This window comes from Eublepharis macularius, chromosome 2, assembly GCF_028583425.1.
Source record: "Eublepharis macularius isolate TG4126 chromosome 2, MPM_Emac_v1.0, whole genome shotgun sequence".
In the NCBI taxonomy this organism is placed as follows: Eukaryota; Metazoa; Chordata; class Lepidosauria; order Squamata; family Eublepharidae; genus Eublepharis; species Eublepharis macularius.
In genome coordinates this window covers 203869829-203887507 of record NC_072791.1, presented here as the reverse complement: position 1 = coordinate 203887507, position 17679 = coordinate 203869829, and the positions used below count along the sequence as shown (strand labels likewise).

The following is a 17679-nucleotide window of genomic DNA, read 5'->3' as shown; positions in this document are numbered from 1 at the left end:
ATTAACAAACCTGAGAGATGCCACACCTGTGCAAAAATATTGGGGAGGGGGCGTTGAACAAAAGTAAAATCTCACAAATGGAAAGACTGAGGGCAAGGAGTAGATGCAAGCTATCTAAGGCCTAATGGCAGGAGAGCAATTGAGACTGGAGGATATATTCATCGTTCTCCTCCCCTTGGGATCCTTTACATTTTTAGATGATCTGTCCCTTTTGGAGGAAAAAGATCACTTGGGGATTTGAAAATAGCATTTCCTCTGTTCCAAATTACCACCACTCCCCCCCCCCCCACACACACGTACACTTACTAATTGCAAATACTGTTTTTTTTTTATGTTGCAGAACCACCAAGGAGTATTCGTGTCACAGACATTTCCAAAACATTTGTCAGTCTTTCTTGGATACAGCCAGCTTTTGATGGTGGCAGCAAAATTACTGGATATATTGTTGAGAAACGCGATCTGCCAAATGGAAGGTGGACGAAAGCTAGCTTCACCAATGTCATAGAGACTCAGTTTACTGTGTCAGGATTGACTCAAAGTTCCCAATACGAGTTCCGTGTTTTTGCCAAGAACGCTGCAGGTTCCATTAGCAATCCATCAGATGTTTTAGGCCCTATTACATGTGTGGATACTTATGGTAAGGAATGTATAATTGCATATAAATGAATATGCAGCTGTATGTTTGAGTTTACAGTTAACACTGTTTGTAGAATACTTTATTTGAATTCTAAGTGTCTAGCTTGATGAAACTATTCAGATTCTATGTGTCTTAAAGGGACCATTTTCTGTTAGAACATTTCTATTTATATCTCTATCACTGTCTCTGTCTCTATCATTCTCTCTCTCTCTCTCTCTCTGTTATTTAGAGTTTAACATTAACAGTACTGTGTTACTTGTTACCTAAAAGCTTGGGTTTCAGATGTATGAGTACCTTTTTATTCCCTCTTGTTTATTAAGGTGCACCTGAAATAGATGTTCCACCGGAATATACAGAAGTAGTAAAATACAAAGCTGGCACTGCAGTTAAGCTGAGACTTGGCATCTCGGGAAAGCCTGTGCCAACAATTGAGTGGTTCAGAAACGGAAAAGAAATACAAACCAGTGCCCAGGTGTCTATTGAAAATACAACAGAATTTGCATCCATACTGATCAAAGATGCAACTCGCCTTAACAGTGGAAACTACGAACTGAAATTGAAAAATGCCATGGGTTCTGCAACCGCCACCATTAGAGTGCAAATACTTGGTACGTTTTGAACAATATGATGTTGTTTTCATTCTGAAATTCAGCTCACTTTACCCATTATTGTATATGAAAATATTTCATTTCGTCTCGTATTCAACAGATAAGCCAGGACCTCCAGGTGGACCTATACACTTCAAGACAGTCACTGCTGAAAAGATTACCCTTCTGTGGCAACCACCAGCTGATGACGGTGGTGCCAGCATAACTCATTACATTGTTGAAAAACGTGAGACAAGCCGTGTGGTATGGTCTGTAGTTTCAGAAAAACTAGAAGAATGTATTATCACTACCACAAAAATCATTAAAGGAAATGAATATATATTCCGTATAAGAGCAGTAAACAAGTTTGGTGTTGGAGATCCACTGGAATCTGATTCTGTTATAGCTAAAAATGCATTTGGTAAGTTAAATCGACATTAAATCTGCTTGAATTTCTCAAAAAGTGATCTGTTATTTAGCCACGTAATCTGACATAATTTTCTTTCTTTTAATAAAAATACAGTTACACCCGGGCCCCCTGGCGTGCCCGAGGTCACCATGATAACTAAGCAGTCAATGACCGTTGTCTGGAGCAGACCCACAGTGGATGGTGGCAGTGAAGTAAATGGCTATTATCTTGAGAAGCGTGATAAGAAAAGCCTAAGCTGGTTCAAGGTCATTAAAGAAACCATTCGTGATACCAGGCAGAAAGTAACGGGATTAACAGAAAACAGTGAATACCAATTCAGAGTTTCTGCTGTGAATGCAGCAGGCCAAGGTCCGTTCTCTGAAGCATCCGATTTCTACAAAGCTGCAGATCCTATCGGTAAGATCCCATCCCATGTGGATGACTGTAAATTTAGTGTGTATGGTAGTATGCAAGGGCATACTTTGATGTTCTACCTCTATTGCTGTTTCTTGTCCATCTTTTGAAGTTTCGTTGTTACTAAATATTTTACAGACAAGCCTGGACCCCCTGCTAAGCTAAAGGTTGTGGATACGACAAAGACCTCTGTCACACTTAGCTGGACTAAACCAGCCTATGATGGAGGCAGTGCAATTACCAGCTATGCTATAGAGAAGAGAGAAGGAGACGAGGAAGAATGGACTGTAGTCAGTTCAAGAGGAGAAGTGAGAACCACAGAGTATGTTGTTTCCCATCTTCAGCCAGGAATCAACTACTATTTCCGTGTAGCTGCTATAAATTATGCTGGACAAGGTGAACCTATTGAGATGACAGAACCTGTACAAGCTAAAGACATACTTGGTATGCATTTCGTTTTCTTTATTATTCTTAACTATTTTATATTTCAAGATTTCTCCCCCACCATCACATATTAACAGTGTATATTTAAAACTTTTTTTTCTTGCAGAGGAGGCACAAATTGATCTGGATGTTGCTCTCAGAACTTCCATTGTTGCTAAAGCAGGTGAAGATGTACAAATAATGATTCCATTCAAAGGAAGACCTCCTCCAACTGTCACATGGAGAAAGGGCGAAAAGAACCTTGGAGTTGATGAAAGATACACTATTCAGAACACAGAATCATCCACACTGCTAAGTATTCCTCAAGTCACTCGTAATGATACAGGAAAATATGTACTCACAATTGAGAATGGAGTTGGAAAACCAAAATCTTCATTTGTGAACGTTAAAGTGCTCGACACTCCATCAGCATGCCAGAAACTGCATCTTAAATATGTTTCTCGGGGAACTGTGACATTGGTGTGGGAACCACCACTCATCAACGGTGGTTCTGAAATAACAAATTATGTCATTGAAAAAAGAGATGCCACAAAGAGAGCTTGGTCTTCAGTTACAGCAAAATGTTCTAATACATCTTTCAAGATAAGTGGCCTATCAGAGAAGATCCCATATTTCTTCCGTGTTCTTGCAGAAAATGAAAATGGACTGGGTGAACCATGTGAAACTTTAGAACCTGTAAAAGCTGCTGAAGTCCCTGGACCTGTTCAATATTTGTCCATGAAAGACTCAACAAAGACTTCTGTTACTTTGCAGTGGACCAAACCTGAATTTGATGGCGGTAGTATCATATCAGAGTACATCATTGAAAAGAAACTAAAAGATGAACAAGAATGGTCCTATGCAGGTGTAACTAAAACATGTGAATTTGAAGCTGACAAACTTAAGGAGCTTTCTGTTATGGAGTTCAGAGTTTCTGCTAAGAATGAAAAAGGAAAAAGCGATGGTGTTATAGTTGGACCCATTACGGTGAAAGATTATGTAATAACACCTGAAGCAGATCTTTCTGATATACCTGGAGGACAAGTAACAGTGAGAATCGGTCACAATGTACACATTGAGATGCCGTACAAGGGAAAACCAAGACCAACTATGAGCTGGCTGAAAGACAACATGCCTCTTAAGGAAAGTGAATTGGTCCGCTTCAAGAAAACTGAAAATAAAATAACTTTAAGCATTAAGAATGTGAAAAAAGAAAATGGTGGCAAATACACCTTAATTCTTGACAATGCTGTGCACAGAAAATCATTCCCGATTACAGTGATAACACTTGGCCCTCCATCTAAGCCAAAAGGACCTATAAAACTAGATGAAATCAAAGCAGATAGTATGGTTCTTTCATGGGGTGCTCCTGAAGATGATGGAGGAGGAGAAATTACCGGCTACAGTGTTGAGAAGCGAGAAACTTCACAAACCAATTGGAAAATGGTGTGTTCTAGTGTATCAAGGACAACTTTCAAAATCCCTAACCTTATTAAAGATACTGAATATCAATTTAGAATCCGTGCAGAGAACAGATATGGTGTAAGTCCACCACTTACCTCCATGGAGGTTGTAGCAAAACACCAGTTTAAGCCACCAGGTTCACCTGGGAAGCCTGTTGTTTACAATATTACGGCTGATGGAATGACCATATCCTGGGATGCTCCAATTTATGACGGTGGTGCAGAAATTACTGGCTACCATGTTGAAAAGAAGGAAAGAAACAGCATCCTATGGCAGAAGGTGAATACGTCACCAATATCTAGCAGAGAATACAGGATTACTGGATTGATGGAAGGTCTTGACTACCAGTTCCGTGTTTATGCTGAGAATTCTGCTGGACTGAGTTCTGCTAGTGATCCAAGCAAATTTACCTTAGCTGTCTCTCCAGTAGGTGAGTGACCACTAAAAATAGAATATTATCACAGCAGACTGTAGGGATTTGTGCTGATTTATAAATTACTATGCATGCATCTTCTTCCTTTCAGATCCACCTGGCACACCTGATTACATTGATGTGACTAGGGAAACTATTACTCTGAAGTGGACTGCACCACTCCGTGATGGAGGCAGCAAGATTGTAGGTTACAGTATTGAGAAACGTCAAGGAAGTGGTGACCGCTGGCTCAGATGCAATTTCACTGATGTCAGTGAATGCCAATATACAGTTACAGGACTTAGCCCTGGTGATCGATATGAATTCAGAATCCTTGCAAGAAATGCTGTAGGAACCATCAGTCCTCCTTCCCAATCTTCAGGCTATATCATGACCAGAGATGAAGCTGGTAAGCATTATTTATTAATAGCTAAGCATGTTATATACAACCCTGAACTCCCCTAAAGTTTTGTGGCAAACTAAATTACTGGCGCATGCAAGATTTGATGATATGCTGAACAACTATCTGCTGAACAACTGGTTCATGCTATTAATGTCTATTAATACTAGAAAAGCCATAAATATTTTAATGAACAGATTAATGAAGTACAAACTATTGTGTTGTTCTCCTGTGCTAAAGTTATATATATTTAAAATTAAGTGGACCTCTGAAAAAAAATATTAACCATGCCTCTTTATGTTTTGGGGGCTTGGGGGTGGGGGAAGAGATGCTGATAACTATAACCATGCAAAAATAACTGTTAGAATTTGATTTACTTTTTATCTAAAACAGACCCCTGTGTAGTCCACATAGTTTCTCTTTATGCTTTGGGGGCTAAGAAAATATGAGCCAAAGCTGTGTCTGACCAGGCAGTAAATTACTCAGACTAGTTATAGCTTAATTGTTTTATTGGAAGGAAACTTTAACTTTATTATTCTTCTATTATAAATTTTTATGTTTGTGGTTTGCTTGAGTGACAGACAGGACTGGCTCCAGCTCTTCCTCTCCTGAGAAACAACCCAATGAGAGTGGGTGGAGTTCTGGGCCAGTGACAGTTGGAATCTGTTGGAGGGAGAGTAAAAGAGAGAATGGTTTTAGATGCTAGCTGATTACAAATCTGTTCTGTTACATTTGAAACATCTGCTGTTTAACCCAGTATATTTATGAATTCCTTTTGTTTTGGTTAACCCCGGCTGTCTTGAAGTCGTTAGCTGAGGGAAAGTATCACACACATGGACCTCAAACTCTCTGGTCATGTTACATGGGCCAAGTTTAAGTAAATGGTGGCAGCATATATAAAGGAAAGTAAACTCTAAGTTCTCTTTCCCCAACAGCCCTGGGCTGTAGCTGGGTGAGGGAAGTAGATAGAGGGAATGGGCCGCCTGTCTGGTGGAGCCTCTGGAAGAGGAGAGAGGGGACCCTATGAGGATTTGGGTCAGGGCTCTCTGCCTGCTAAATTGGAGGTTAGACAAGTTGTGTGGTGACTGCCCTTTACCGCCTGGGAAGCCCCCAAACCTGTGAATGGAGGCTTAGGGTGGGTGGCAGGGTGTACGAAATGGCCAGTCTGCTTTAGCTTGGTTCTTGTATTTTTTAATTCTGTATAACTTTTGTATTTTTAAACATTTCTGTTATTTCTTACATTAAGATCACAACAGCCTTTGGCTGCCAGCGATAAATAAGCCCAGCTGATGATATACATTAACATTATGTTATTTCTTTTTATTCCCTAGTGGCACCCTCAATTGAATTTGGAGCTGAGCACTTTGAAGGTCTTACTGTTAAAGCTGGAGAAAGCATAAGACTTAAAGTTCTCATCACAGGCCGTCCAGTTCCTCAGGTGACCTGGCTGAAAGATGGAAAAGACATTGACAAAAGGTTGAATATAGAAATAACCAGTGCCATTGGCTATAGCACCATCTTTGTTAGAGATGCTTCTCGGGACCATCGTGGAGTCTACAAGGTAGAAGCCAAGAACGCATCAGGTGTCAAACAAGCAGAAATAACCGTACGAGTTCAAGGTAACGGCATTCTTTTCAGAAGATTTTCTTACATTATACTGAGCCTCTTACATTCAGCATTACATTCGCACTGAAAGTAGCCCAAATAACTGGTAATTTAATGTTACAGATACTCCGGGACAAGTCGGCGGGCCGATAAGGTTCACCAGTGTTACAGAAGAGAAAGCAACATTATGGTGGGAGCCTCCAGCAAATGATGGTTGTGCAACAATTACTCATTATGTGATTGAAAAGCGGGAAACCAGCAGGGTATCCTGGGCACTGATTGAAGACCACTGTGAAGCTTGCAGTTATTCTGCTGTTAAATTAATAAAGGGCAATGAATACCAGTTCCGTATCTCCGCCGTCAACAGGTTTGGTGTCGGAAGGCCGCTGGAATCTGACGCAATTGTAGCACAAGCACAATATAGTAGGTTTACTTCAAATTTTACCATAATTTAGCCATCTTGTCAAAATTGTCCAGAATATGATCTAACCTGTTTTTTAAATATTTTGTTTTCCAGCTGTTCCTGAAGCACCAGGCACTCCAGAACCCAGCAATGTAACAGGAAACAGCATCACACTCACATGGGCAAGGCCCAGATCAGATGGTGGGAGTGATATTAACCAGTATATCTTGGAGAGAAGAGAAAAGAAGAGTGTTCGCTGGGTTAAGGTGTCCAGCAAGAGGCCCATTTCCGAGACAAGATTCAGAGTCACTGGCTTAACCGAAGGCAATGAATATGAGTTCCATGTTATAGCAGAAAACAATGCAGGAGTGGGGCCCCCAAGTGATGTCTCCAGACTGATCAAATGCAGAGAGCCAGTAAACCCTCCCGGTGCTCCTACTATTGTCAAAGTGACGGACACATCCAAGACGAGTGTCAGCTTGGAATGGACCAAGCCCGTTTTTGATGGAGGCATGGAAATCATTGGCTACATAATTGAAATGTGCAAGGCTGATTTAGGAGAATGGCATAAAGTCAACGTTGAGGCTTGCATTGCTACCAAGTATACTGTGACTGAACTAGAAGCTGGAGAGCACTACAGATTCCGGGTCAGTGCTGTGAATGGTGCAGGCAAAGGAGAAAGCTGTGAAGTCCCTGCTTCCATACAAACAGTTGACAGGCTGTGTTCACCAGAACTTGATATTGATGCTTCCTTCAAGCAGACTCACATAGTCAGAGCAGGTGCAAGCATCCGTCTGTTCATTGCCTTCAAGGGCAGACCAGTCCCGACAGCTATGTGGTCCAAATCAGATTCTGATCTTAGTGTGCGTGCAGACATTCACACTACAGACTCTTTCAGTACCTTAACTGTGGAGGATTGCAACAGAAGCGATGCTGGCAAATACGTGTTTATGGTGCAGAACAACAGTGGTAGCAAATCTATTGCTTTCACCGTTAAGGTGCTAGACACTCCTGGGCCTCCAGGTCCTATTACATTCAAGGATGTTGCCAGAGATTCTATTACTTTAATGTGGGATGCTCCTGTTTTGGACGGAGGTGCACGTATCCATCATTATGTCGTGGAGAAGCGAGAAGCAAGCCGCCGCAGCTGGCAGATTGTCAGTGAAAAATGTACCCGTCAGATCTTTAAGGTCACTGATCTTGCAGAAGGTATGCCCTATTATTACCGTGTTTCAGCAGAAAATGAATATGGAATAGGTGAACCGTGTGAATTAACAGAGCCAGTTGTAGCAACTGAAGAACCTGCTCCACCAAAGAGATTAGATATTGTAGATACTAGCAGGTCAACGGTAGAACTAGCTTGGCTTAAACCTGATCATGATGGTGGCAGTCGTATCACTGGATACCTCCTAGAGATGAGACAAAAGGGATCTGACATTTGGGTTGAAGCTGGTCAGACAAAACAACTTACTTTCACCGTTGAAGGTCTCATAGAGAACAATGAGTATGAGTTCCGGGTCAAAGCAAAGAATGACGCTGGCTACAGTCAGCCAAGAGAAGCCTTTTCTTCTGTCATTGTTAAAGAGCCCCAGATTGAGCCAACTGCAGATCTCAGTGGAATTACCAGGCAACTTATAACTTGCAAAACTGGAAGTACATTTACTATTGATGTACCAATTAGTGGACGACCTGTTCCAAAAGTTACATGGAAACTGGAAGAAATGAGACTTAAGGAAACTGACAGAGTAACTATCAAGACAACAAAAGATAGAACCACAATGATTGTTAAGGACAGCATGAGAGGTGACTCTGGTAAATACTATCTAACTCTTGAAAACACAGCTGGAGTGAAAACATTCACCGTCACTGTAGTTGTTATTGGAAGACCAGGTCCAGTTACACGACCCATCGAAATATCATCCGTGACGGCTGAATCTTGTGTTCTGTCATGGAAGGAGCCTGAAGATGATGGTGGCTCTGATATTACAAACTACATTGTTGAGAAACGTGAATCTGGTACAACAGCATGGCAGCTGGTAAATTCCAGCGTCAAACGTACACAGATCAAAGTGACTCATCTCACTAAATACATGGAATACACTTTCCGCGTCAGCTCTGAAAACAGATTTGGTGTCAGCAAGCCAATAGAATCTGTACCAATAGTGGCTGAGCATCCATTTGGTAAGGACTATTTTATAAAACATATGTGCATAAATTTCTTCTGATCTTTTTTTAAAAAAAAGAGCAATATCTAATGTTTCTCTTTTTTAATTAGTCCCACCAAGCCCACCAAATAGGCCTGAGGTGTATTCAGTTTCTGCCAATGCCATGAGCATTCGTTGGGAAGAACCATATCATGATGGCGGCAGCAAAGTTGTTGGATACTGGATTGAAAAGAAAGAACGCAACACAATCCTTTGGGTGAAGGAAAACAAAGTTCTTTGTTTGGAATGTGACTACAAAGTCACAGGACTCGTGGAAGGCCTTGAGTATCAGTTCAGAACATATGCACTGAATGCAGCCGGGCTGAGCAAACCCAGTGAAGCTTCCAGGCCAGTAATGGCTCAAAACCCAGTTGGTAAGTAAAACTGGTAGAGAAAGTATGCTTCCTACTACTATTTTAAGGGGCAACAGCACTACATTTTTCACACTGTGTTCTCTTCCAGATCCACCGGGTAGACCAGAGGTAACAGATGTCACAAGGTCTTCAGTGTCATTAAGTTGGTCTCCCCCACTTTACGATGGTGGAAGCAAAATTGTTGGCTATATTGTAGAACGCAAGCCATATAACAAAGCTGGAGATGGACGCTGGCTGAAATGCAACTACACCATTGTCTCCGAAACCTTCTTTACCGTGACAGCTCTCGGTGAAGGAGAGGAATATGAATTCCGTGTTTTGGCAAAGAATGCTTCTGGCGTAATTAGCAAAGGCTCTGAATCAACTGGTCCCGTTGCTTGTAAAGATGAATATTGTAAGAGACTTTAATACGAGTTTAAAATTTCGTAAAGCACACAGGTCTTGTTAATAGCAACACATTCATAATTTATTTCTCTTATTTTTTCACAGCACCGCCTAGAGCTGACCTGGATGCCAAATTGAAGGTAGATCTTGTAACGATAAGGGCAGGATCTGATCTTGTTCTTGAGGCGTCCATTGGTGGTAAACCAGAACCAAAAGTCTTTTGGTCTAAAGGCGACAAAGAATTGGACCCCTCTGAAAAGATTTCTTTGCAATACACCAGCAAGCATGCCGTTGCAATCATCAAGTTTTGTGACAGAAGTGACAGTGGAAAATACACTTTAACAGTTAAAAATGCCAGTGGAACAAAGCAAGTTGCCGTCTTTGTCAAAGTGCTTGGTAAATATTTCATTTTTTTTAAAGACGTGTACTTGTCCTTCAAAGTCATTTTTTAAGGTTGAAAAAATTTCTTTCCTAGGGATAATTAACTATTGTTTTATTCCTTATCCCCAGATTCACCTGGGCCATGTGCTGGCAAACTTCTGATTAGCAGAGTCACAGAAGAAAAATGTACCCTGGCTTGGAACATTCCTCAAGAAGATGGAGGAGCAGAAATTACCCACTACATTGTAGAGAGACGTGAGACCAGCAGGCTGAACTGGGTTATTGTTGAAGCTGAGTGTCAAACACTGTCATGTGTGGTCACCAGGCTTATTAAAAATAATGAGTACATATTCCGTGTAAGAGCTGTCAACAAGTATGGGCCAGGCCTTCCACTTGAATCGGAATCCATTATTGCTAGAAATTCGTTTAGTAAGTATATTTCTAACCACAGCCTGTATGTGTTGGGGAGGGGAGATCTATTAGACAAAACAACTGATTTTTTTCCTCTCTCAATTTATATAATACTTACAGCTATTCCATCAGCACCTGGTGTTCCTGAAGCAGTGGGCATTGGCAAAGAGCATATCATTATTCAGTGGCTGAAACCAGAATCAGATGGGGGTAATGAAATTGGCACCTATCTTGTTGACAAACGTGAAAAGAGAAGTCTACGTTGGACACGTGTTAACAGAGACTACGTTATTTACGATACGAGACTGAAAGTTACGGGTCTAATGGAAGGCAGTGAATACCAGTTCCGGGTTACTGCTGTAAATGCTGCTGGTAACAGTGAACCTAGCGATGCTTCTGCATATATTTTGTGCAAAGAACCATCATGTAAGTTGCTAAGATTGAAATGTATATGTAATTGGGGGGTCATATGAGTCTTGAGACTAGATAGATCCAAGGTTGGAACACTCACTGCACCCACAAATGAGTGTGGATCAGTTTCATATTGGACAGTTGCCGCCACTGCTATATAAATAGGTACTGATTCATCATTCTGGAAATTTCAAGGGTGATTTTTGAAGTGGTGCCAGTCATATAAACAGATACATTCATAAATGGTATGTGTATTTTTATTCTGCTGGTCCAGTTGTGATATACTAGAGTCAGAAGGCAAATTTTTCTTTACTAAAGACCTTAGAAAACAGTATTTTTATCTTTGGGCTATCATAGCAAGGGATATGATGCTGGCCAGGATGGACTTGAACATCAGTAATATTTTCTGCTTGAGGAAAGAGGAATCAATGAATTCCTTTTGCTTTGTACTCAGCATTAACTAATCACTTCGTCCAGCAATAAGAAAACAATTCTCCCCCAGATCAGATAAACTAAAGACTCTTCGGGGGGAGGGGGAGAGGCAGGGTTGGTTTTGGTTTTGTTTTGTCCTCAGCTTTAGCATGTGGTCAGATTCACTCATTTAGGTTATCTAAACTGTAGTGCCTCCTAATGGTGCACTTGGTCTCTGCTCTGAGCACAGCGCGCGCTGAATTATTTGGGTTTATCTATAAAAACTGCGGAAATAGGATACTATGTAAAAGTTCCTGCTTTGGGTCAGGAAGCATTTGACAATGTTCTGATTCTTGTCAGCCCTATTTTGTTACTTCTTAGAGGGCCAGAGACGAAAAAAAACTTCTGTTCCCTTAACTTATGTTCCCAATTGAACAGAATGTGTCGAGCTAAAATGACAATCCAATTCAAGTATGTGAGAATTCAAAAGAATTCCAAAATATAATCAAAACGGCTGCAGAAATGTTAAGTGATTCTTTCTTTGGATATTATAAGGGCAATCTGTTCACTGTAGTAATATGAGGCATGTATTATTCTTTTCCAAAGACACTCCTGCAGCGCCTTCACCTCCCAGAATTGTGGACACTACTAAGACCAGCATAAGCTTGGCTTGGACAAAACCCATGTACGATGGTGGCGTTGACATACTAGGCTATGTTCTTGAAATGAAAGAAGAAAGTACTGAACAGTGGTACAGGGCACATACTACTGCCACTATAAGGAATGCCGAATACACTGTGACTGGTCTTAAAACAAGCCAGAAATACCGTTTTAGAGTGGCTGCTGCCAATGTAAATGGTTTGAGTGAATACAGCGAGTCTTCTGCTGAAATAGAGCCTGTGGAAAGGATAGGTAATATCAAGATACAATTTTTATCATAGAAATTTTATACATTTGTTTAGAAATACTCAGTAATGAAATCTCTATGTTATCTTCACTACCGGCTCCCTCAATATAAGAACTCAAACGTTAAGATTGCTCACTAGATTTACCCCTCAGAAACTTCATCAGTTCTGTGATCTCTCCCTATTGTTGGAAGTTGTGTGGAGAAATTGGTACCTATTTACACTCTTGGTGGCCCTGCACTTATATTCCTAAATTTTGGAGCAATGTTTTGTCTCATATAAAACAAATGACAAGCTATTCTCTCTGTATGTCTCCAGAATTGGTACTACTTAACTTATGGGGAGATCTTGAAATACCAAAAAGTTAATAGCCATACTACTGGCTGCTGCAAAAGCCACTATATCAATGGTATGGAAGGACTCTCGATCATATTCCGTTTCTTTATGATATAGTAAACTTTGGGACCGCTGCTATATGGGAAAAATTACTGACCAAATTGCTCAACTAAATATAGAACATGGCTAATCTAGTTTTTTGGAAACGTGGTTTCCAGTATTGATCTGTATGGCCGATTTGAATATATATCCAGGCAAAGCTTATCCAACTGATGCCTTTTTTCTGTATATAAAGAAATTGTTATGCTACAGCACTTCCTATTCCATAGATGGTATTAGTTAAGTGTATTTAGATTCCATCAGTTTAAATCCACCCCAGTTCTAGTTACTATATATTATTATGGTTTTGTTGATTGTTTAAACTGTTATGTTTTTTTATTGGTGGAAAAAATAAAATAAGTTTTTAAAAAATCAATGTTATTTTTGCCTCTATGTATGCAGAAATACCCGATCTTGAACTTGCAGAGGATCTAAAGAAGACTGTGACTGTCAGAGCGGGAGGCTCTTTACGTCTAATGGTGTCAGTCTCTGGCAGACCAGCACCAGTGATCACATGGAGCAAAAAGGGTGTCGACCTGGCAAGTCGTGGTCTTATTGATACCACAGACAGTTACACCCTGTTAGTTGTGGATAAAGTTAACCGGTATGATGCTGGAAAATACATCATTGAGGCTGAAAATCAATCAGGAAAGAAATCTGCAACAGTTCTTGTCAAAGTATATGGTAGGTACAAATTTTGTACTTTATCATTACTTAAAACAGTGCAACAATATATATTTTGTTGCATAAAAGGTTTTTAAATGGAAAATAGCTATGGCAATAATTATGTAATGGGAGAATCAGCAAAGTGAAAAAAAGAGATTACACCAGTGGGAAGCAGCCTGCAAGCTTTCTTTGAATAACACAGAAATGCACAGAGGGAAGAAACCAGGGCGGGCATTGCAGAAAACCTTTATTTTACTTCTTCTTTCCCCAGATACTCCTGGCCCATCAGGAGCAGTGAGAGTCAAAGAAGTTTCCAAAGATTCTGTAACAATTACTTGGGACATTCCTACCATCGATGGTGGCGCACCAGTCAACAATTATATAATTGAGAAACGCGAGGCTGCTATGAGAGCATACAAAACAGTAACTACTAAATGCAGCAAAACCTTTTATAGAATTTCTGGACTCTTAGAAGGAGCTCTTTACTATTTCCGAGTACTGCCAGAAAATATCTACGGTATTGGTGAACCCTGTGAGACTTTGGATGCAGTTCTAGTGTCAGAAGTTCCAACCGTGCCTCAGAAACTGGAGGTGGTTGATGTTACTAAATCTACCGTATCACTTGCATGGGAAAAACCAATGCACGACGGTGGCAGCAGGATTACTGGCTATGTCATTGAGGCCTGTAAAGCTGGAACAGAAAGGTGGATGAAAGTTGTAACAGTGAAATCTACAGTATTTGAGCACACAATAATTTCATTAAATGAAGGCGAACAATACCTATTTAGAGTCAGAGCACAAAATCCAAAGGGTGTATCTGAACCAAGAGAGATTGTCACAGCGGTGACAGTACAAGAACAGAAAGGTAAGAACCATACATATGATGAAACATTATTCAAAATGTCGATACGTACTTTCATCGATTAATTGATGAATCGATGAATCGATTAATCGATTTCTTATCTCATTATTCAAAAAGTTGATATGTACTTTCATCAATTAATCATACTAATTTCTTATCTCTTTTCAGTTCTACCTGCAATTGATCTTGCTGGAATACCTCAAAAGACCATTCATGTACCAGCTGGCAAACCTATCGAGCTAGCCATCTCGATTTCTGGTCGACCACCTCCAGCTGCTTCTTGGTTCTTTGCTGGCTCTAAACTAAGAGAATCAGAACGTGTCAAGGTTGAAACCACTGCTAAAGTAGCTAAACTAACCATACGTGAAACCACAATACATGACACTGGGGAATATACACTGGAACTGAAGAACACAACTGGAACAGCTCTTGAGAGAATAAAAGTTATTATTCTCGGTAAGAATTTGTTATGAAAATATCATTGTAAATTATTTTCCTACTTAATTTTTTTGCTACATTTAATTATTTTATTTATGTCATTTTTAGTCCGCCTTTCTCACTGAGAGTCAAGGTGGATTATATAGTGTGAAATTAGTACAATCAGTAGCAAGGGCAAGGGTAGGCATTTCCATACAGTGTCAAGGACATTTCCATAAACAATGCCATAGGGTAGATTATTACAAGTTTACAGAGACATAGCATTATCAAGGGTCCAATACAGTGTTGAAGGATTGCTGAAACAGAACATAATCCATTATAGGATTGACATTAGACAACATGAAGCACAAGCAGTATATACGAGTACATATTCAAAGGAATAATATGTAAATCAACATAATAGTGGAGCCCATGGTTCCCAACTCATTGGCAAAATATCCGAGACCCTCCCTACAATACCGCCCTCCTATCTGAGTAAAAAAAAGCCTTTTTGAATAATTCAGTTTTGCATTGTTTGCGGAAAGCCAAGAGCATGGGAGCTCTCCTGACCTCCTCAGCAGGCTGTTCCATAGGGTAGGGGCCACCACAGAGAAGGCCCATGTCTGGGCTGCAGTTGATTTTGGCCATGTGCAGGCTGGCACCAGCAAGAGACCCTGTTCAGATGAGCGAAGCTGCCGTGGAGGGACATAGGGAGGGAGGTGGTCCCGTAGGTATGTTGGGCCAAGGCCGTGAAGAGCTTTGTATGTAATAACCAGTACCTTGAATTGATCATGGTAGCTGATAGGTAGCCAATGAAGTGACTGCAGGATGGGAGTGATGTTCACGCTCCTGCTTGTTCCTGCTAACAGTCGAGCTGCAGCATTTTGCACCAAATATGCTATTAATTTCCATATTTGACCATTTCTTTGCTTATGCCCCATTTTTCCATAGATAAACCTGGACCACCAACTGGACCTATTAAAATCGTTGACATTGATTCAAATTTTGTAACCGTCTCCTGGGAACCACCTGAATTAGATGGTGGTGCAGCATTAAGTGGATATGTGGTAGAGCAACGTGACGCTCACCGTCCAGGATGGTTGCCAGTTTCTGAATCTGTAACTCGGACAATGTTTAAATTCTCAAAACTTACTGAGGGTACTGAATATGTGTTCCGTGTGGCTGCCACAAACCGCTTTGGAATCGGCTCATACTTACAGTCTGAAATTATAGAATGCAAAAGCAGAATCAGTAAGTAAACATTTTCCCTGTGTTACAAATATTAATTTTATTTCATGTACAAAAATACTTCAGGTTTTGACTAACTTTTCTTTGCCTAATTTAGAAGTTCTGTCATAATGGGTTGGATCCCATTGAACAGATCTGTGTGCGCGAGGGGGGCAATTTTTGCCAATTCTCCCCCCTTGTTGTAAATTACTTCAGGCCTCGTTTGAGGGAGAGATGGTATAAAAAGCTAATAAATAAATAAATAAATAAATAAATAAATAAATAAATATTGTGGCAGCTTTTCAACACCCTTATCATGCTTTTGCCCCAGATCAGCGTTTGGGGGGTATTTGGGGCTATAGCAGGAGGCGTAAGAAATCTATGCTTGTGGGCAGAAATCCTAACACCCATGGTAAATTTCAAAAGGATCCAAGTCAATGTATTTGTGAAGAAAAATGCTTCATGTGTCTGCTTATTAGGGGACAACATGAGTGTAAAAGAAAATTGAATTGTTTTTCACTTTTTATTACTTACAGGTATTCCTGGACCACCTGGTACCCCAGAAGTATTTGATATTTCCCGTGATGGAATGACCCTTACTTGGTATCCACCAGAAGAGGACGGTGGTTCTCAAATTTCTGGCTATATTGTGGAACGTAAAGAAGTTAGAGCAGAAAGATGGGTCCGTGTAAATAAAACTGCAGTGACTATGACACGCTATCGTTCTACTGGATTGATTGAAGGACTGGAGTATGAACACCGTGTCACAGCTATCAATGCCAGGGGTACTGGCAAACCAAGCCGGCGTTCTAAGCCCGCAGTTGCTATGGATCCAATTGGTAAATAATTTCCAATATTCATAATTTACACTGTCAACAAAGAAGAATACTGTACATAGCTTATATTGTCTTCTGTTTAAGAAAATGTAATTTTAATTGTTTTCATTTCAGTGAAAATATTTTCACTCAGGAGAAGTCAGAAAGTCCTTTGAAAATGGGTTTTATGGGGGCGGGAGGAGGGGCGCAAAAAAAAGGGAAAAAAAGAAAATGGGTTTTATTTTTGGTATTCCTGTTTAAACATATTAACTGCTAAATATGTAGGTGCTGGCAAGTGTTGAGTTTTTTTTAATTGCCCTTAAAGCACAACACTAAATGTGCAACTAGTTTTAACATGCCTGACCCTGATCTGATCATATATTCCAGCTCCTCCAGGCAGACCTCAGAATCCAAGAGTTATCGATACCACAAGAACATCTATTTCACTGGCTTGGAGTCCACCAGAAGATGAAGGCGGATCTAAAGTCACTGGCTATTTGATTGAAATGCAAAAGGTCGATCAGTTTGAATGGACCAAATGCAATACCACTCCCACTAAAATCCGTGAATACACTCTAACGCATCTTCCACAAGGTGCAGAGTATCGATTCCGTGTCATGGCCTGTAATGCTGGTGGTCCTGGCGAGCCTGCTGAAGTGCCAGGAACAGCTAAAGTGACTGAAATGCTTGGTAAGCTATTTTAGCTCTTACTTAATGGAATTCATTTTTAAATACTATTTATTTATTAGCCATATTTATGGTTAATAATAACAGTAACATACTATAAAGAACACAAATAAAACAATTTATTAACTCTGGAAGGACTAATAATAACGAGAATAACCAATAGTGTATCAAAACGGACATATGAGATCAATGAGCATTTATGTAATCGCATCACATAGAATTTGGGTGGTCAGTGAAATATTTAAAATATTCCAGATTTGACTACTTAATAAACCAGGATGGGGCTATATTTCAAAGGCCTTTTGTGGATATGCTACTTAGATTTCCAATGAGTT

The 17679-nt window shown here is 40.2% G+C and overlaps 1 protein-coding gene across 1 annotated transcript in view; it reads left to right on the top strand.

Annotated features, from left to right (window-relative positions):
* TTN (titin) overlaps nucleotides 1-17679 on the top strand; it is a 330572-nt gene that overhangs the window by 298857 nt on the left and 14036 nt on the right. Inside the window, exons 289-310 of the mRNA XM_054971277.1 lie at nucleotides 341-637; nucleotides 958-1245; nucleotides 1346-1645; nucleotides 1748-2050; nucleotides 2186-2491; nucleotides 2598-4364; nucleotides 4459-4755; nucleotides 6078-6365; nucleotides 6475-6774; nucleotides 6869-8935; nucleotides 9030-9332; nucleotides 9421-9726; nucleotides 9822-10112; nucleotides 10227-10526; nucleotides 10629-10934; nucleotides 11937-12242; nucleotides 13073-13354; nucleotides 13608-14201; nucleotides 14367-14654; nucleotides 15567-15866; nucleotides 16379-16681; nucleotides 17045-17347. Coding sequence (XP_054827252.1) covers nucleotides 341-637; nucleotides 958-1245; nucleotides 1346-1645; nucleotides 1748-2050; nucleotides 2186-2491; nucleotides 2598-4364; nucleotides 4459-4755; nucleotides 6078-6365; nucleotides 6475-6774; nucleotides 6869-8935; nucleotides 9030-9332; nucleotides 9421-9726; nucleotides 9822-10112; nucleotides 10227-10526; nucleotides 10629-10934; nucleotides 11937-12242; nucleotides 13073-13354; nucleotides 13608-14201; nucleotides 14367-14654; nucleotides 15567-15866; nucleotides 16379-16681; nucleotides 17045-17347 — 10095 coding nt within the window. The remainder of the gene's footprint in view (nucleotides 1-340; nucleotides 638-957; nucleotides 1246-1345; nucleotides 1646-1747; nucleotides 2051-2185; nucleotides 2492-2597; nucleotides 4365-4458; nucleotides 4756-6077; nucleotides 6366-6474; nucleotides 6775-6868; nucleotides 8936-9029; nucleotides 9333-9420; nucleotides 9727-9821; nucleotides 10113-10226; nucleotides 10527-10628; nucleotides 10935-11936; nucleotides 12243-13072; nucleotides 13355-13607; nucleotides 14202-14366; nucleotides 14655-15566; nucleotides 15867-16378; nucleotides 16682-17044; nucleotides 17348-17679) is intronic.